The following is a 21054-nucleotide window of genomic DNA, read 5'->3' on the forward strand; positions in this document are numbered from 1 at the left end:
CTGGGTGTTATCTAACAGAATTCCAAACAAAACCAACTTTAAAAAAAATGCGTCTCCCATTCCATATCAAGCTTGTTTTGGTTACTCCTAATATCATGTGCTCTTTTGGAGAAGCAGAGGCTGGTGGATATAATCAACTGGAAAAACATAATTTATGTAACTTCTTTAAAAGCCAACACTACAGATTTTTTCCCTCTTTCTTTCTTTCTTTCTTTCTTTCACCCTGATCCTTTATATCTCAGCTATGCCTAATTCGTAGTTTCTGAGAAAGTTTAGGACTGTCACACCCATTGGATGTCTGTTTAATAGCACATAATTTAGCATGAGCTTCATCCTTCATTACCCAGACTGGAACCCTCTCTCACTCCTTTAGTTTAATGGGTCAGTTTCATTGCTGTGTTTCCCTTGGCTGGAAGCCTCATGCTGCAATCAAATTTGGGAATAAACAAAGATTCATCTTTAAAAATGAACCTCAAAAGAGTTTCCTACCCTCTTGGGCAATAAACTGTTGTTTGCAGATTATAGAAGCAGAAGGCATAAGCCTGACAATAATAAGATAGAACTTGGCCATTCTCTCCACTCCACTTGCCTACAGACCAATAGGCATTATCTTTAAAGTACAGATGTAAAGCAAATAGCTACAAATGAATTCTCTCAAGATGACTCTGCAATATATTTATTTGTAATATGTGCTTACTGAATTACTGATTTGAGCATATGCACCCAAACAAGTGATATCTTGTTTTAGTGTTGGCACTGACCTGTAGCTAGTACACCAGGGCCTTGCATGTCCCAGCTGAAACTGAGGTTTTGCAATGGGCTTTTGGAATAGGCTTGAGCAAAAAACTGCATTCTAGGTTTGCTATTAATTGTAATGAGTCTATCTCATAAAATAGTTGGGGGATGGAATAGTGAGAATATTAGCACATTGTGATATAGCTATAATATAGCCTTTGGCTAATTAAACAATTGCTGGCCTCCTAAATTGTAAGGGGTATTGTTTTTGTTTGTTACTATGTTATATCTTTTTGTGTTTTTATATTGTAAATCGTGTGTGTATTTGTGTGTTTTAAATCCACACATTAAGGTGTTGAAGCCGATCCAGGACACTCTCCCTGACTGATTTATTTGCTGGGTCCAGTTTATGTAGTGGGTTCAATATCTCTGCTTAATGGTATGGTGCGGTACCATTAAAGTCTCTGGATTCAGGATCTTGGTTGTAATGTAGAATTAAGGGTACCTTCTTCACCCTACTGAAGACCAGACATTGTTTGCATTACAGTGAGTGAAAACATTTTTCTCACATGTATTTATATTTCTCTCTAGAAGTAGCATATAAAACTCCCATGAGAGTGTCCCCGTGAATATTGTTTTTACCCAACATGCTGGAGGGAAGGCCTTTGTTTGTGAGAAGCACCCACTTCCAGACCTGGAAGTGAAACCATCTTAAAATGTATTGTTACACTGCCCCACCAGCTGCTGCTAGCAATGGGTAACCCATCCAGAGTTCCCTTGTGGCTGCTGATCTACCTGTTGCACATTCCTCTAGCCTTCTAGTACCCACACATTCACCCTAGTTCACATGGACTTTGCATCACATTTTCTGCATGTCTTGATAGGCCAGCCGTTAATCCTTGAATGTCAGAGGCAAGGGTCCTGCTCTTGCATTGTGAAACCCCACTGATTTGTAATCATTTCAAGAAGGGCATCAATCTCTGTGGAACTTGGCACTGCAATCAAAAGAATTCTTTGTAAATAAAGCATGTAATGAGTGTAGCACAGGCCTGTGTGGGCCCCTGAAAAGAACACAGTAAATGTCATTAGGAGCAAAGCACAATTATCTGCACAGAATGACAGTATGTTTGTACATCAGTGGGAATTAACACTGTGGCAAATTTTGAACCCAGTACAGAAATACCAAGGGTCGTCAAAGGTTCATTCCATAGTATGTCCCTTGTAAACATTACTCATAGCTAGTTTTTTCCACACAAAGGCATACATTTCTTAGCAAAAGTGATGGCACACTTTCCCCAACTTTCCGTCGAAGAAAATAGGTGCCCTTATTCTATATTATGACTGCATCCAGTGATGCATGCTGGTTCTGGTGACTTCAGTAATATTGTGCCGGCCAAGTAAGTCCAAAAGTCAGGTGGGGTTCCTTTCACTGTACCATTTCACTGGCAGAGAAAACATTTGGAAGAGTATAGTCAGTGTCTGGGAACGGGTTAGGTGCTCAGCTAGTAAAGTTCTCCTTGTATCCTTGCCTCATGGCCTCTGGCTGCATTCCCCTGCTCCAAAGCCCTCCTGATTTCCCTCAGGCACACTGCCTCCTTCTGCTGCCATATTGGCCCTTGCCAAAACAAAAAAATCAATTTTTGGCAAACTAATATCTGATTCATTGTAAAACAGGAAGATTACATCAGCTCATACGTTTCTCTAATTTGCCAAATTTATTTAAAATCATCACTTTCCTTTTTTATATATTTATTAAATTTTATTAAAGATACATGCTAGGAGGTTCATGTGCTGAATTTGGTGGAGGGGATGACAGAGTATGAACATAAGGGGAAAGAAGCCAGAGGGCAGCCATCAATGTAGAGAATTCAAGGCAGAAGCCAGGGTTGAAGCAGATGAAACGTATTATAAAAATATCAAAATCTCATAGAAAGTCCCATATGTCAAATACTCATAAAAATGTGAGCAGCCTTACTAATGACACAGCTGACTGGAGAGTGAGAGCGAGAGAGAGCTTTCATAAACTGCGAATTTCCTAGAGAGTTATATATTTGATTACTACCATACACAATTCCAACAGCCGTTTATTATGTGCTTGCCCTAACAACCCTGTGAGGTGGATCACTACTATTCCTTACCAGCTGTCAACTAAGAATATTAGTTGATTAATTATCTACTCTTAGACTGCTGAGCAAATTAAATGTGCATAAAACAACACTCAGTATAGGCCTCTATTGAGATACGGAAGGATTGTGAAATGATTCACCATTTAATAATAATTTATTTGAAATAAAAACTCTCCTATGATACTGTATTCTTCAGTCCCTATTACGTAACACAAGAAAATGATCTCAAACCTATCAAGATTAGATATCTGACCTATCAATTAATATTTGCTCACTAAGTTATAAATTAAGTTCTAAACTGATGGACTAAACAGTTTGAGACTGCAGCTCTATTATTCTCCTATACAGATGAGGAGCTGAGGCAAGAGATCTGATGTGACAATCAGGCCTGCCAGTTCCAAATCAACCTCTCTCTTTCCTCCGGGTCATGCGAGCTCCCAATTTTTCATATCCTCTGGCTGGTGCACAATGCAGTGCCAGATTTTAAGAGATGCTTCACCTAAAGCCAATTTGGAGCACAATTTGAAGGAGAGCCATCAATTGAGCACTCCTCTACATTATTTTTTTTAAAAAAATAGTTATTAAATTCCCATACTACTTCACAGTAATGATTTCTGAGCGCTTTACAGTACAGGACTGAACAATGAAACACACAGACACACACACACACAGAGCGCATCTGATAAAATGTCACCCAACACCAGAATTAACTCTGCATGCTCTCTCTCTCTCTCTCTCTCTCTCTCTCTCTCTCTCGTCAGTTTTTGAGCAAGGAGCTTGGTGGTAGATTATGTCCCTGTTAGTTTCCTTTGGAAAGCTTAGAAAATTGCTACGCTGTAATAACTGGTCAAAATAGGTTGTTCTTCCTTTCCTTCAGGATAGGCTAGGGATTCACTACTTGTGATCAACTGTCAATGCTGCGTGCAAGTACTGCAAATAAGAGCTGGATTTTGAGCAGGTCACATAGTGTAAGGTCATGTAGCATGAAATTTGGAGATCTCTTTCCATGAATGCCATGATTTATAGCAAGACATAACCAGATGAAGAATTTCTCCACAGGAAGGCTTGGGACCCTGGGAACAGATTTGTTTCTGGGAATTCCGTCTTTATTTGGAAGGGAAGGGAAATATAGTTGGAATGATACCTAAATGTCTCTTCTGTGCATTAACTGCAAACGTATGGCTAGATTCTTCCTTTCTTATCTACCCAGAGGGGCTTTTTTTTAGCCCTCGTAAGTCAGCACAACTACTAGAGTGGGGCAAGTAGTCCAGCACGGGGGAGAGCATGAAGACCTTGGAAACAGAAATGGGTGGTGGTTTTTCCACACAGCTGCACCATGTTCTCACCTACATATGGAGGACCATTTTTCAGTCCCAAGGCAGTTGCAGAAACTATATGATAGCTGCAAATCTAATTGCATTGTAATCTGTACGAAAACCAGATTTTATCCACTCCAAATGGGCTCCTCCCCCATTTAAAAAACTTAATCTATTTTAAGGAGTTCAGCAATACTAGCTATGGGACGCAGGTGGCGCTGTGGGTTAAAGCCTCAGCGCCTAGGACTTGCCAATCGAAAGGTCGGCGGTTCGAATCCCTGCGGCGGGGTGCGCTCCCGCTGCTCGGTCCCAGCGCCTGCCAACCTAGCAGTTCGAAAGCACCTCCGGGTGCAAGTAGATAAATAGGGACCGCTTACCAGCGGGAAGGTAAACGGCGTTTCCGTGTGCGGCTCTGGCTCGCCAGATGCAGCTTTGTCACGCTGGCCACGTGACCCGGAAGTGTCTCCGGACAGCGCTGGCCCCTGGCCTCTTGAGTGAGATGGGCGCACAACCCCAGAGTCTGTCAAGACTGGCCCGTACGGGCAGGGGTACCTTTACCTTTACCTTTACCTAGCTATATAGGTCTGCAATGAAAGGTTACGTTTAGGAGATTACATGAAATTGTTTTTTGAGTTTACAGATCTACATTAGATAACTGCAGCTGGAAAGGGGAGTATAAAATATACCAGCTGCAGTGTTCTTGGACTTCTATAGTTTTGTGTGTTTCTTAAATATGGCTCTTGGTTTCTTCTTATTTTAAAGCTTATGGATTTTAAGAGGAAAACGGGGAGACGGTGAAGCCCCAAATCCTAGATTTTGTGTATGTAAAATAAAAGAAGGATTGCAACCTCTGTTGCATTAATTAGTTTCTCAGACTTTTAACATGCTCAAGTTGCAACCTGTCAGTGTTGATTGCTGGCCATTTCCCCTGAAAATAGAGTAAAACTTTCTGGCTGGTGAAAGACAATTTTGTTCAGCAAGCAGGGAACAATTGGTACTACATGCTTGTGTTTTATTCATTTTGTTTTCTAATTCTTTTTGTGTGCAAAAGAAAAGATACCTTTCTTGCATCTTCAAAACTCAATTTCTGCATTTTATGCTTTTATACAATAGTAGCATTTCTCATTAGTAAATATTAGTTGGTTAGTTCAGCTAATTACAAGTGTTGCTTGAACCCAAATTAGTGCTTCTTGCCTTTATTTTTGGTTCCATTCTAGTTTTATATTCTCCCAGTTGGGTATTAAACTGAGTTACAGAACTGGCAGTATACTGGGGAAAGCCAGATGTGTACACTAAGAAAACAACAGTTTTGGGTCCAGAACTTTCATAGAATCTGCTTCAAATTCACACCCCATATTGCTCTCTCTGCTTCCCATAAATAAACTGGGAGACATTCAAAAAACTTTTCTTTAAAAGACAATCATCTGCCTATTGGAAAACTTACCATGCATGCTGGACACTAATCGGATAAGGCATCAGAGAGGACTTTGGCTGGCCCAGTGGGTCAGGTGATAGCAAAAAATATATTTTTGTATTGTGAGGGGGCTGTCTCAAGGTCAGCCACAGGCCAGGAATAGCTGACTGGGACTGTCATTTGGGCCAGTGCAAAGCCCTACAGCAAAGCAAGGTGGAGTTGTAGACTTTTCAACACTTGTGATGGGCCACAAAGGAACTAGAGATGCTGGCGGGTCTGCTGCAGCTGCACATAAAGAGTATAACAAGTTGCCTTTAGCAAAGTCCTGGTCTACCCAGCCCAATTACTTGGCAGCAGACCTCCTCAGGACTCTCTTGGAGATTTGTTTTGTTCAGTTTTGATAACTGAGCACCCTTCAATACAACTTAAGCTATTGGACCAACGAAAGCAAATATTCTTTCACATAGGGATTTGCAAAGGCTAGTGGCTGATGCAAATAAATATTTATATTTTCCACAGAGGAATGCTCATTTCATAAGCTTCTGGGAAGTCTTTCTGTAAGTAAACTATTTTATTAATGCACAAATATCTTTACATCCATATCTGAGCTTCATGTCTAATTTATAATATATTCACTTGAGCTCAGATAAAGGTATACTATCCTGGTTTTCACCAACTGTTAATAACTACTGTGTGCATGAAACATTTTTTATTTTTTTTTGTAAGTAACACCACTGAGTGGGCACTCCTCAGTAGCAACTAAGTAATTAGGAATAAAGTTTAAGAGAGAGAGCACATGGCTCTGAGATAACACATTGTCACAGCCAGGATTATCCTGCTGTTTATGATATGGATACTTTTGTTCATTAGTGACAGCAGGATAAAAACGTTATATAAACCGTTGATCAAGCTTACATTTCAAGGAGAGTTGCCATGTTGGGACTTGAAGTCCAGAATAGCTTGGAAAATAGCCTAGCATTAACAAGTTTTGGGTTTGTCTAGGATCCAATATGTGACAGTTAGCCCAATACCAGGAATCCACCTGAACTGTTTTGGATCCAGTTTCTCTCATGCAATCAACCCATTGAACTCTAAAATCCTGACTAGAACAAAGAAGTTTTCACTTGATTTTCCCAGTGGGAAGTTTAACTGAATCCCAATTCACTTTTTAAAGGAGCTATATAGTGTTAACATGTCAGATTATTGGCATTAAGTTAAATAAAGTTGATTGGGGAAGAGGGAGATAATGTCTTCAACTACAGAGCCTTGCATAAATGGGAAGTCACCATCTGTGTAACCTTAACATTTAGAACAAGACATAACCAAACAATCTGATAGCCTTCTAGGATTCATTCTCTCCTTAAGGCTTTAAAATAAGAAATAATATGTTTGGATCATTAGGCTGGTGTGAAAGACACATCCTTTCATCCTTCACCAGGGGATAATAAACATTTGTCCAGTCTTTGCTGCGATGAAAGAGAAAGCAGATGTGTGGTGCATTTATGGCAGGCTCTTCCCTGTTCTGTGCTGTGAAAGAGTTGGCTGAAAATAATGGGGTTTGCCTACTTAGGGGTCTAAAATACGAGCCTCAAGCTGGCATTTCAAAGAGAAAGCACCTTTTCCCTATAAAGCAGATATTATATCAATAGTCAAATGAGTTTCAATAAAGACCATCCTTCTGAAGGGACAAAAAAAATTCCTGCTGCTCCTTCCTTTAACAATCTGATCAGTTGAATCAATTGATTAGAAAGCCATTAAGGTGGGCAAAAACTGCTCATGGCAGGCACCATCTTAGAAAAAGCATTATTGCTGCACACAAGGGAATGTCTTTTTTATTTATAATGGTGGCTACATTTAAAAACAAACCAAAATAAGTTTTTGTTTTTGTTTTGTTTTAGTCATATGCATATTTAATCAGTCCATGGATGAACTGAAATTCCTTTAAGTAATGAGAATATTTATTTAAGCATCACCCCTTCTTAGGACAAAGGGCCACTGGGAGGCTGCACCCCTTCCCTCCCAGGAAGAACATCATGGCTAGTTAGGAGACCAACTGGGCCCAATCTTCTGGCCAAAGAAGAAGCAGCATCTGGGAACTTGCTGTGCCCCCCCCCCCCAAAAAAAAGTGGCAAAAAGAATGCTTGGCTCCAGTTGCTAGTTGTCCTAGGGCTGAAGAAGCAGTTGTAAGGGAACCACTGCTGCCATGCATTTGCATAAGTAAGTAAGTAAGTAAGTAAGTAAGTAAGTAAATAAATAGAGGCACTGAATGGGAACACAAAAACAGTAGCAATGGAAGTTCAGTTTGGCCCAGATTGCATATAAATGCTTGTAGCTTACCACTTTGTGTTGGCTGATCGTCCTTCTTGTTTTCTCTTCCACTCCTCTTCCCTTGTATGTTTCATCTTTCTAGTGTGTAAGCCTGATGGCAGGGCCCATGTCACTCTCTTTTCATTGAGGTGAACCATTTTGGGAGACTGAATACTGAGATAAAAATATAGTAAATAGTAACAACTAAAATTCCTTCTCAAGGCCTGCCTAGAACCTTTCTTAATGGACTTTATGAGGCTGATAGCACTGAATGCACACCTGCCATCATTGCCCTCTATGATTTTATTAAGATGGATGTTTCTTAATCTTAGATATATTGCCCTATAAATCTTAGAAAACATGCAGAGAGAGAGAATGGGTGAAGAACTTTTCTCTGAGAGCAAAGTTCTAAGCTGGGTTTGGGATCTAGACACTAGATGAGAACACACTTTCAACCAAAATGAAAAAAAATCTGATTTTTAAAGGCACAATAGAATAATCCCACTTCATTTTTTCCATCATTGCAAAGGGGATGTGATTGGCAGCAAATGCCCTGCACTTTTTGTTGGGAGAAGCAGTGGCACCACTCTTTCCTCCTTCCCTCCTTCTTGTCTGGCTAGGTGAGCAAGTGGTGTTGGGGTGCTTATTGGTTCATGTTGCAAAGCCCCCTGGGCTGCCTGGGACCCTGAACCTGTGCCCAGTGGTCCAACTTTCATGACATCCTTTGTTGGCAAAGAGATATGAAGTATCTGCCTGTCGGTTTAATTAAAGCAACTTCTGCGTGCTTTTCATTATTTTTCTAATTGCTGATTCTCTTCTCATGCAGCAACCAGAGTGGCAGATGTGCGTATTTTGTAAAGTGCTGGGGCCTTTTTGGCTCTTCCTTGTGACCAGTACAAAGGGCACTTTAGTTTCTGATTTCAGATCCAAGTTGGGCCAATTTGCATAATTGCTCAGGTAAAGCTCAGGAGATGCTGCATTTATTTCCTTCTCTTGAACTTGCAAGGGAAACCCAGCTGTCCTGTGCTTTTGCTCACATGAGATTTGAACCACTGTCAGCTCTTCCTTCAAATTTCTACCAGCTTTGTGCTGCTCTGTAACATGCTGTTGGAACAATGTTTTGTTACCCTGACAACAAAAGCCATATTTTATATGCTGTTTTGCTTGTAATTCTCTTTTGAAAACTCCTCCTGCCAGTTATGATGTAAATTAAAACATTTGTAAAGTTTACTTACTTTTACTACTTGTTTCTGCTCCCCCCCCCCCCAGTGGAATTTGGCATAGCCCTGATGTTTTGAATGTAAACCAAAGGGCTACTTTAGTTTTTCTAAGACTAGGATACTGTGCCCAAGTAATGCTAGTGAACTTTGGAAGATCAGCACAGCTTTGCAGTGTAAAATTATTAGTGGATTCCAAGTACCTTCAACAAACTACAGTTACCATAATTCCTTGGCACAAGCAATGGTAATTACCTAGTTAAAAGTGAGTTTATTTTGACGTTATTTTAATGATAAATATGGGCTCAACACAAACATGATTTGATTTGCTTGCCTTTTGAGGTTGACAAAAGGCAACACTGAATGAGATTCACATTCACTGGTTAGATGGCAAATAAATAATGAAGTTTATTCCACAAGAATTTTCACCACCTTGCCATTGTCGTCTTACTACTTGCTTGTCTGAACACAAAGCACACTATTCTTGCCAGATGTCTTTTCCTGGCTCCCTCAGTTCCAGCTTGTAGCTATAAGATAACGGATAGCTGGTCTTTTTCTTGAGCAGCCTTAGGACCACTTCTGAACTTAGGACCACTTCTGAACTCCCACACTATGCTGAAACTTTCTTAAGAAATATTAACTTGCCTAAATCCACCTAGTGAGCTTTGTAGGCTGGTAAGAATTTAAACCAAGATCCCAAACAAGAAATTCCAGTAAAAGACTCGGGTCTACTATCCTATGCTAGTCCACTACTGAGCTATGAAGCTGCAAGTTGTAACCTTTTACTGTTACTTCATGTCTAGGTACCAGCAGTTCCTGGTTGAAAGCCAAAGACCCCTGGCTGTGAATGTTTTCCCCTATCCATTCTTTTCATCAGAGTGTATAATCAGTTTTTGCTGATAAGATGCTGCACAAAAATTGGTTAGGATGTTATTTCCTCTTGAACTTTGTGCAGACTTTGGCAGACATCCATATTTCTTGCCTTTAAGCCCTTTAACTGAGCTCTTGCACTCTGATGAAACTAATTCCATAAGGAATTTCTCAAGGGGCAAATCAGACATGACTTAGACCCCTTGTTCACATTTATTGGTCTAGAAGGCACTTTTGTGTAAATTTATACAAAAGGAATAAGTCCTCCTTGACCTTGAAGTATATTTGGCAATCATTTTCCACTTTGGCTACATCGTGTTGCAACCGGATGTTTCCCACTAGCCAGCCAGTTTGGCAAGTCACTACTTATTAGTCACTGCAGAGTCCATATTGGGGAGAAGTGGGGGAAGCAATTGGGCCATTGCCATTTAGCTTGGTCCTTACCCTTCTGTTGTATTTCCAACAGCTAAGTCCTGATTACACTTCCCTGATCTTGGTTTATTCACTTCCATGAGAAGTCAGTTTCTTTAGCAAGGCTTTACTGTAGGTTTGTACAACCCCACCTCCCAAAGTAACAAGTCGTAGACAAACATTTAAGCTGTCCTCTGTATGTTTCTCAGAACAGAGACTAATTGTAGAATCTGGCTCAGGTTGTACTTCAAAAGGAAAGGTTTGAGGGATATTTGTGCATGGGTTTTTTATTTTTATTTTTAAACAGCCTCAGATTTTTGGCTGCTTTTATTAAAAGCTTTTGGCCAGTCAAACACTGTAGTTTGGCTCATTTTTGGTAATGGCCTGAGAGTTCAGTAAAAGAGCCTCTTGGGGCAAGAAGTAGTCCATTAAACATCTGTTACTGTTGGTGTATGAGCAAGTCTGCCAGTCTACCGAAGCCAGTTTATGCAGAGTCTTCCTTAACTGCTTAAGCCAACTTGAGCCTGAACTATGACCAGCCAATTAGCTTTTGGCAGTGGCTCCAAAGAAAACAACTTAACAGAAGAAGTAGAGGCTTTGCAACGCACATTCTCCAGGATCCACAATGGCTTGTAGCTTTGTGTATTGATGTAGAATTTGCCTTCACTGACCAGGAAAGTTTTTCTCCTTGTGACCTCATCCTTCACTTCCAGTCCATGTGGAATGTTTACTGTAATAAGGGATACCCCATAGTGAATCTATGTAAAACTGCACTTCATCTTCACATGCAAAGCTAATCATTACGGGTTCAGTTCAGTTTCACAGGTGCAAGAGTAGTTCCCAGTAGGATTGTTTGCTTTTGTTATTAGGTACCAAGTATTCTGCTAGAATTTTGACATTCAAAATTAAATAATCTTCCTATAAGTATAAACCTGAACAATTTTGGAACAGGGATTATATTTGCTCTGGGGTAATGGTCTTTGACAGCACTGTAGTACAGAGCCCACACATGCTCACATTTTTAAAAGGCATAATAGGATCTGGAACAGTATGTAAAATTCTCAAATTCCAAATTTTGGAATATAGAGTCTATAAAGCAACACAGAGAGGAGGAGTTTTTCTTGGAATATTTCACATTCTAGAACACAGCATTAAATGTTTTTTGTATGCCTAGTCAAACAAGCACCTGGTATTTTCTCATTCTTGACCTTAAATACAGTATAGGAATAGCAATAAATGTGTTACCTTTAAAGAAGAAAAGAAAAAGAAAGTCAGAGGTATTGGACATTTAGGACAATAATTGATTTTCAAAATGAAATCCCTGTAACATAATCCAGAAAATTGTCTTTGTTATACAGTGATGCTGTAAATCCTCACCAGAATCACACATAGTAAGAGCTTCTGAACAAATTATCCAGTTGCATAATTGGAGAAAATTAAACTTTCTTGAAACCGTGATGCATAATTAAATTTATATATATAAATTTATATGTGTGTGTGTGTGTGTGTGTATATATATATATACACATATATAAATAAAACCCAACTTTCCTGGTGATGAATCTGACGCTGCTAGCATATCTTGGATTCAGATCTCTTCCCCCTAGAATAGCCTCTGTAATGGTTTACAGACAAGGGACCTAGATGAGGTAACTTTTCCTCCAGCAACTAGATAATATCCTGAAATTGCGTTCCCACTTTAATCAATGATTCATTAGAAAGCGTGCCTTTGTATGAATGCCAGTTTTCCAATCTGATTTCCACCATGAAGTGTTTGTTTTGTCTTATTGTTTGGTGCATCATAATTGCTTGTTGTCTTTTCTTTTTAACTGTTGTGGGGCCCTGATGATTCCTGGTTAAACAGTGTGTGTGTGTGTGTGTGTGTGTGTGTGTGTGAGAGAGAGAGAGAGAGAGATTTTTGATTTCAGCAGTAAATAGATCCTGTACTAAACTGCCTGTGATGAGGTGGGAAATGCACATTTATCCTTTATTTAGCATATCTCACTTGCTTAGACTCCACTGTGCAAAATTAATCATTTTTATTTATTGCATTTATATCCCTCCATTTTCTCAAAGGAGTGCAAGGTGGCACAGATACCCCTCCACATTTAATCCCAGTGACAAACCTGTGGGGGGGCTAATGACTGGCCCAAAGTCACCCAGTGATCTTCATGACTGAGTGGGAGGATTTGAACCCTGGTCTCTCAGGTCCTAGTCCAGCACTCTGTCCACTACATCACGCTGACCTTTAGTGGAAAGCTGGGAACTGTTATAAATAAAGAGCAAATCAGAGAAGTTTGCGTTTTAACACAAAAACACAAGAAATACAAAATCCAAGTTTGTAACATCGTCAGCTTAGAGGTGCATTTAAAACATGAAAGTTAAGGAGGAGCTGGACATGCAGAAGCCAGTACATTCTCTGCATTGGAATCCATTGATAGCACAGCCTGTCAGTTGATGTGCCGTTGCAGCTTTGAAACTCTTTCAGCTGAGCTAATAGTTCACAGATTAGTTTTTAATTACTGTGATTATTCTTGTTCCTCAAGAGCCCAGGATCCCCTGGAAGCTATTTGTCTTTGCTTTTGGTTTTTATGCTGCAGCTGTTGCTCCTGCTGCTGAACATATGTTGCATTTTTTGGCTTGCTGGTGTTCTCCAAACAGGCCTGGGGAACATCCTTTGGTTGCTCCTTTATGGCCTTTGCATTAGGTTTGCCCTAACAATTAGGCAGAATATGTGGAAGAGAAGGAAAATGTTTTGGTACATGGGGCAGGAGGCCTTAATATAATGATTTGTTTGTTTAAAGGTGCATGTCTTCCATCCATTTTGTATATCATGTTTGAAGCATTAGAATGCATATTCTGTCCAGCTAACTGACCCCATGGGCTGCTTTCAAGAAGCACAGAGCCAAACATGGTTTTAAAGAGCTGCCGTTGCTCTTTGGCTCCATGGTAGGCTCTTGCTGGCCCTGCATCCTAGCCGTGGTGGGGAAAAATGTCCACAGAGTATCTAGATTTCCAGCATATATTTTCTGGGTCATAGATGAAGTATGATCTATGAGATGAGTATTATATGCTTGTACGGTGGTATCACTTCTATTTTTTGAGCTGCCAGAATTCACCATGAACACCTCCCTTGTTCTCTTATAATGGCAATGGCATTCCTGTAAGTTCCGGCTGAAAAAAAGCCCTGGGTAGTATGTTGTTATTCATAAAGTAGCAAATCCAAAAAGATGCCAGCTGTTGGATCACAGCAGAGCGCAAAGGCAAGTCCTGGGCTTGTTGGTTGCCCACTAGAGTTGCCAGCTCCTGCCCCTGAAATGGTTTCTGTTCCTTTTCAGAGCTCCAGAGTCTTCATGCTAGGACAGTAAGAGAACAACTCTTATTTGAAGGCTGCACGTGGTTCCAATATAATAAGCCATGGCATGCCAGTTGTTGTCTATCTCAGATCAGTCATGTTTGCCCCAAATAGGCATTTCACATTAATTTTGTACAGGGCTATTTTTCTAGAAAAAAGGGGTGCCCAAACTCACCATGGGCGCCTCACTTTTTCTCTTATAACGGCAATGGCACCCACCTGACAGGTGCCAGAACTGAGTTCCAGCTGGGGAAAATCCCCTGGTTTTGTATCATTAACCATTACGTAATGGACTTCATCTTTCTTGGACATGCTGAGAGTAATATAGAGCAAAACTTTACCAAATCAATTGCTACTGATGATATGTGAAAACTAAAAGCAGATGATAAACTTGAGGGTCAGGTGGTAATATTTATTACACCAGGAAAGAGTCAAGATAATGAATAATATCTGCACAATTATTGGTTTCCTTTTCTACCTCCTGGTAGAGTTAAAAACGGTTTCAGTTTTCATAGCATGTTGGCTAAGGAATCCAGGAAAGGAAAACTAAACTAGATTAGTGGAAGTTAAGCAAATTGCATCTTGACGGATTTAGAGCCTATGCAGAATTGGGTTGATGATAGCACACTTTAAACTACCGGTACTTAACCGTCACTTTGGTGGCAAGTATTTGGTTGTAAATATTACTCTAAATTTCAGTACACTATATCCAAACTTAAATATATGTAAGAAATACTTCCCACATTAGTTAGAAAGGCAAGCACTCTCTCTTCCTTGTGAAAATGTGAGATCAGATGGGTTAACAGGTATGTTTCTTTTGCAAAAATGCAGAAGCTCCCCAAATACTCTTTGGAAGTAGTGGATCCATTCTAGAACATATTTTTTCTCTCCTGTTTTCTTGCTCAGCTGCTTCTATTTCCTTGCAATTTCTCCAGAAGAAGGAACCTTAGTCCTGAAATTATATTAGAGGTCAATCAGAGCAGGCTTTAAAGGATCCAAAGGTCTACCAGCAGCCCTGAATTTCTTCAGCCATAGCAGACTTCCAGACTTTTAAACGGTTGCTTCGCAGTCCACAAAAGCTGGTCCATGACACCATATTTCTTCTGTTCCCTCCCTGCACTTTAAAAAAAAGTTCATGCAGAAATTCTTGAAGCTGTTATTTGCATTGTTGAATATTTCAGTTATGAATGGTTTCTAAATAGCTGTACACAAAATAATTAAAATCTTATGTGTAAAAGGAACAATTTCTTTTATTGCACCATAATCTAGGAGACAGGAAGGAATAATGAGAAGATAAAATGAGAGCAGTCCTGTTGTGCATTGCTGAGTTCCTAATTTTAAAAAAAGGAAACAAATTTGGGATTTGCACAACCTAATTAAAAACAACACACCACTCAAAGCAGCAGTAACAAAACTGTATACCCAATATAGCTTTGGCTGCAGAGAGACTGAAGAACTTGTCCTTTTGAGAGAACAGGTTTTTGTTCCTTAGAACTATCCTCCTGCATGGAAATACTTAAAGTTAAAAATGAACATATATATGGTGGCTCCCTGAAGAATAATTGTGAGCAGTAAATATTAATGAACCAAATATGTGACCTGAGCAGTTACTAGGGTTTGGAAGCTTTGCCTTCAGAGAGAACTAGGGAGGCAAGGGAAAGAAGAAGGAAAATGTATTACCTTTTAATACTTTTTTCCTGGTCTGATAGTTAAATGCTAATTGGGAGCTATTCGTTGCAGATGGAAACTATTTTTAAAAGGAATGAAGGGTGGGGGCAGAGAAAGATGTGCATTCTGGCTCGGGCCATTTTTTTCTAAGTTTACTATTTCTCTAGAATTCGTAATGTAACCGCCCTCATAGTGCCATTGTTGTGAGAATGTGCAAAAAGTCAGGAGTTGAGGGGCTTTGATCCACCCATCAGAATAATTGACATTGGGTTGTTTCTAATGCTAGTCCTATTCAGAATAGACCAATTGAAATTGATGAATGTGACCAACTGAAGTCCCATAATTCCAGTGGGCTGATAGTCAAATATAGCTGAATACAACCCATTGTGCAGCAGTTGTCCATGCTCCAACAATATGTGGAATATGCAGAAGACCTTACCTTTCTTCATAGAATCCAGCATGTTCTAAACGACTGGAGGGGAATGGCTGTAGTTCTGTGGTGGAATGCATTCTTTGCATACAATAGGTTCCAGGTTCAATCTCTCGCATTTCCAGGCTGGGAAATACAGTGGTACCTCGGGTTACAGACACTTCAGGTTACAGACTCTGCTAACCCAGAAATAGTACCTCGGGTTAAGAACTTTGCTTCAGGATGAGAACAGAAATTGTGTGGCAGCAGCGGGAGGCCCCATTAGCTAAAGTGGTACCTCAGGTTAAGAACAGTTTCAGGTTAAGAACGGACCTCCAGAACGAATTATGTTCTTAACCTGAAGTACCACTGTATTCTTGTATCAACCTCAAAGAGCTGTTGCCATTTAGTGTAATTTGGGGTGGGAGACCTTTGGCCTTCCATATGTTGGACGGCAACAACAAAAGTAAATGGAAAGCAAAATGATTTTCTCTCAGAAAGTCACAGCATATCTCTTCTTTGACCTTCTAAAACTGATTTTCTCTCTCTCTTCAAAGCTGGGCCTAAAGTGTTGAACTCCTTTCCTGCTCCTAAGGGGGGGGGGGCAGGGGAGAGAGGAGCAGAACATCTTCACAGCGTTTTTCCCCTCCCCACTTTTCCATTTGTCTATAAGTATCTTGTTAAACTGGAAGGGCACTTCTATTTTCTTTGGTTTTATTGACCATCTTATATTACCTATTTTGTATCAGTGTGAAAGGATGTCTAAGAAGCCCTCTGGAATTGCAAAAGAAAGTTCAGCCTTGGGGCAAGCTGTTTGTTTAGGGTTTTTCATAGAAGGGTTCCTTTTGTGTTTTAAGGTCAGCAGCAGGTAAGGAATACAGAACTGAACTGGTGGTCTAGAGATCCTATGAACGGCCGGACAAAGGCAGTATTCTTGCTCAGGAACCACTTGCCAAAGTTCTCACATAGATCTCCAGGCTTTTTTGCTGTGCAAGAACAAAGACTTCCTTGCATTTGTAGCCTCAGCATAATTGTGCCACGGTTATTAGTATTTATCTGTTATCCTTTCCTGTCTCCTTTAAATGTTTTTGGAAACTTCTGAGCAGGAATGTATTTCTTTTAAAAAGCTCATAAACTTCCATAGGCAAGTACAGTGGGCGCTCCCTCTTCAGTTCCCAGTCTCACACTGTGCACTCCTCCATCCAGATCTAGATGTCCAAAGACAGAGAAAATCTGCTTTCTCCATTGAAACTAAACAGGGCAAGACTTTGCAAGCATGTAGCATCTTGCGCTCACTGGAGCTTCTGCGCCTGGCAGAACTAGCTAAGTGGTTGCTTGGGGCAAGATCTTATTTTCCAGGATTCCTTGCACTGCGATTGGATTGTTCACAGCATCCAGTTAGGCCCCGGGAACTTTGGCAACATTGTAAAGGGGCCCTGGGGCAAACCTCTCAGGTTGGGCAATGCAGCCACTTACAAGAAATAGTTGCATCAGGGCAACCTGTGTAGACACTCCTGCCATAACCTGGCAGTGTCAGCCTGAAGAAGGCTGGGATGAGCACTATGAATCACACTTTCCCCTCTAATTATGCTCATTGATTTGTCAGGGGTGATGCAACAGATCCCTAGTGAATTTTGGCAAACCAGTCTTATCTGAACTTATTTTCCCATCTTGCAAAATCGCAAAAAATAAAAAATCTCTGCTGACTTTTTAAGCTACATTTTAGCTACCACAGCTCTGTAGTTTGAGTCCAAAAATCCCTGAAAGAATTCTTAGTACTGTAACTGTATGATTTGCAGAAACACAGTCTCGCATTATCTGTGAGAATGGTTGTTCCCTGAAGGTGGCCTGCCACCATCCAGTACCCGTTAAAGAAGCATTTAAAAGATTTAGGGATTCAGCACAGCTGTGTTAATATTTTATTGCTTGTAAAAGCACATCTCTAAATATTCTCTGAAGTCCTGATGAGAAATGGGGGATGTTTGAATGTGTTTCTTTGTAGAGCTTGGTGGTTATTTGCATTGTCTGCTGAAGACAGTGTGGTTGGTGGGGGTAGTGGTGCTTTTGGACTATATGGTAGGTCCTCTTTGTCATTTGATAACAAAAAGGAGATCCTGAGCCAACTGGAGAGGAGTGAAATGTACTGAGCTGTGACTGAGTCTGGACTGGCCCACACTTTGGCTCAGCAAATTCAAAAATAATACACTACAACGCTATACTGGCTTCCTTTTCACATTCTTCTTCGGTAAAAGGACGAGCTAGGGGGAAAAGACGTCTCTTTTTTTACCAGTGTTCTTATCTGTCTCAGTAATAATTCCACAGGCAGGACAGTAGTTTTGAACAGCTGTAAAATAAATTGGATTAGAATCTCTACACTTTGCTTGCTCTCTGGTCCTATAACTTCATCATAGTCAGATGGTTTAATTAAGAGGCATCTCCTTCCCTTCCATCCCAGTATGTCTAGAGGCTTTGCATGCTCTTTTTTCAATCTCTTAAGAAACAAGGGACTTTAAAAAACAAAACAAAATACATATTATTCAGGGATTTGTGTGGAGGAAGAACCCATTAGTTATTCTCAGCATTCCACTTGTGTCTACAGTTTACTTACAAACAAGTCTGGTATTTTTTTTACTGTTAGCAAAATATTTAACCAGTTACTTATGACAGTTCATACAAATTTACAAAGCGGGAGTACTGTAGTGTTGGAAGCCCTGTAATTAAAGGTGTTATTACGACACATGAAAATGATCCATTGCTGTGAAAGAATTGGTCCATCTTCAGAGTAATACAAATATTTAAGGAATACATTGACATTAAAAGTTTGCTCTGCCAGCTATGACACTAGATCCTCTCATCTGTATTCCTTTTGTGCCTCAAACAGAAAATAGCAATTTGATCCTTTTTGTTGCAAATACCAGGCTAAGAAAGGAGATTCTAGGGGTTGGGTATAACAATGGTATTTTTCAGAGTTTAGTACATTTGTGTTCTTCCTGCATTAAAACAAAACAAAACACAAAAAGAAACTGAACCTCTCATTTCTTGTTCTGATCTAAAAGAGAGGTAGAGCTGGGTACCATCCGCATACTGGTGAACATCCAACCCAAACCCCCTGATTATCTCTCCCAGCGGCTTCATATAGAATTGAAAAGCATGGGGGAGAGGACGGAGCCCTGTGGCACCCAACAAGTGAGAGTCCAGGGGTCTGAACACTCATCCCCCAACACCACTTTCTGGACGCAGCACAGGAGGAAGGAACATAACCATTGCACAACAGTTCTCCCAGCTCCCAACTCCCCTTGACAGTCCAGAAAGATACCATGGGCAATGGCATCAAAAGTTGCAGAGAGATCCAGCAGAACCAGGAAAAAGCTTTTCCCTCTATCCCTAGCCCACCAGAGTTCATCAACCAGCACAACCAAAGCAGTTTCAGTCCCATGATGGGCCTTAATCCCGATTGCAAGGGATCCAAATGATTCCTTCAATGACCACCCACTCAGTCACCTTGCCCAGGAATGGGAGATTTGCGAGACCTTGGAAACAAACAGTGTTTTCAGCACATTTCCCCCCTCTAACTAGAGGAGCTATTTTATTGGATTAACAGGAAAATCTGGTAAAATTAATCTGAATACATAGTCCAGGAATACAAATGCATTCTCTTTAAACATGAGTATACACTACCTATTTCCCCCCAGGTCCAGTTAGTTCACAAGATACTGCTTTTGTCCATATGAGCAATCCAGATATTTTGATGGAATGATCTCACTTGGCCAGAGCTTGTCATGCCCACCAGGTGACTGTGGAAGTAGCCCCAGCAAGTTCTGTGGAAGTGCTTATTAAAAGAGCTGTTGAGACCATGAGGATTTAATCTCGATTGCTTCCATGCCTGAAAAAAGTATTGCGTGAATGAATGATTCCTCAATTAAAATAGGACTTGACGAGCACTAATTTTGTTAAATCTGCTATGAATGGTCCTTATGAGAAGCTGGTGAAATTATCAGAGTGGTGATGGAAAATATGATGTCCTTATTACCAAGGGCAGGATTTCAACAGTTTGAGGGAAATTGGTTCCTTGTTGTTCCTAAAATATTGCCACCTTACCGGTTGCAAAGAAATGTCTAGCTAGATTTGTATAAATAAAAGATAAAACTGGCACAATTTTAACTCCATTATCTTAACACAGTGGACTTCGTTGTTATATTAATCATGAAAATCAAGATTTTTTTAATCCAATGGAAAAATCTTTGGATTTTAGACCATAAGAGAGATTAAGCATTAAATGCCTATGGAGCTAGGGAAAAATTTTTTTTTCATCACGTCTTTCAGACAAGGACAATATTTTCCTCTCCTTCTGGGAGCTCTTGTAGTCTAACTTAACAGTTACTGACTCAAGGGTTGGTTGAGCTTTTGGGGGACTTGCATCTGTTCTTGGTCTCCCAGATGTTTCATGATACCTTTGTGATGATGTCTGCTAACAGGATCTCTCTCTATTGGTTTGTCTGCAGGTGCTGCCAGGCGCTCGATTGATTGCTGTTGCCTCACCAGCTGATCCTGCAGCTGGTGGCGTTGATGGATCTCCACTCCAAGGGAGTGATATCCAAGTCCAGTATGTCCAGCTGGCGCCTGTGACGGACCACTCAGCTGCTAATCAAGTACGTAGATCTTTTCTCTGTTTGAAAAGGAATGATGGGTATTTGTCTCCCGCTGAGCCTGTAATTCTCAGGTTTTTTTTAATGTGTTGCCTATAGTAAGTGCAATCTTTTATATTTAATGATAAGTATCTCTCTCCTGCCCCAGTTTCCAGTTTAGTGGATTTGCCCTATAATGGCATCTGGAATCTATGCCTTGAATACCATTTGTATACATTTGTTTATTATGCACAGTTTGTCCTGTTTTTCGTAGCATCCGAGTGGGGGACTTCCCTTACGTTTTTAATCTTGTCTTTGCTATCATAACCCTTGCAATTGCACAGTATTTGAATTGGAAGTTGTATTTTGTGCTCAGTATGCTTGCTGGTGTTTTTGAATAAATAGAACATAAGAAAAGCCCTGCCGGATCTCAGGCCCATATCGTCTCACATCCTGTTCTCAGGGTGGCCAACCAGGTGCCTATGGGAAGCCCACAAGTTGGATCTTGAATGCACAGAAGTAGCTTCATCCCCAACACACCCAATCACTAATCACTGGGTGACTTTAAAATCTTGAGGGATATGGCTATCAGTGGCAACTA

General features: G+C 40.3%; 1 protein-coding gene across 2 annotated transcripts in view; it reads left to right on the forward strand.

Annotated features, from left to right (window-relative positions):
* Positions 1 to 21054, forward strand: part of BANP (BTG3 associated nuclear protein) — a 156864-nt gene that overhangs the window by 127175 nt on the left and 8635 nt on the right. For both annotated transcript variants that reach the window (XM_079988855.1, XM_079988857.1), the window contains one exon: positions 20331 to 20477. In XM_079988855.1, the coding sequence (XP_079844981.1) occupies positions 20331 to 20477 (147 nt within the window). The remainder of the gene's footprint in view (positions 1 to 20330; positions 20478 to 21054) is intronic.

The sequence above is a fragment of the Podarcis cretensis genome (genome assembly GCF_951804945.1).
Source record: "Podarcis cretensis genome assembly, chromosome: 8".
In the NCBI taxonomy this organism is placed as follows: domain Eukaryota; kingdom Metazoa; phylum Chordata; class Lepidosauria; order Squamata; family Lacertidae; genus Podarcis; species Podarcis cretensis.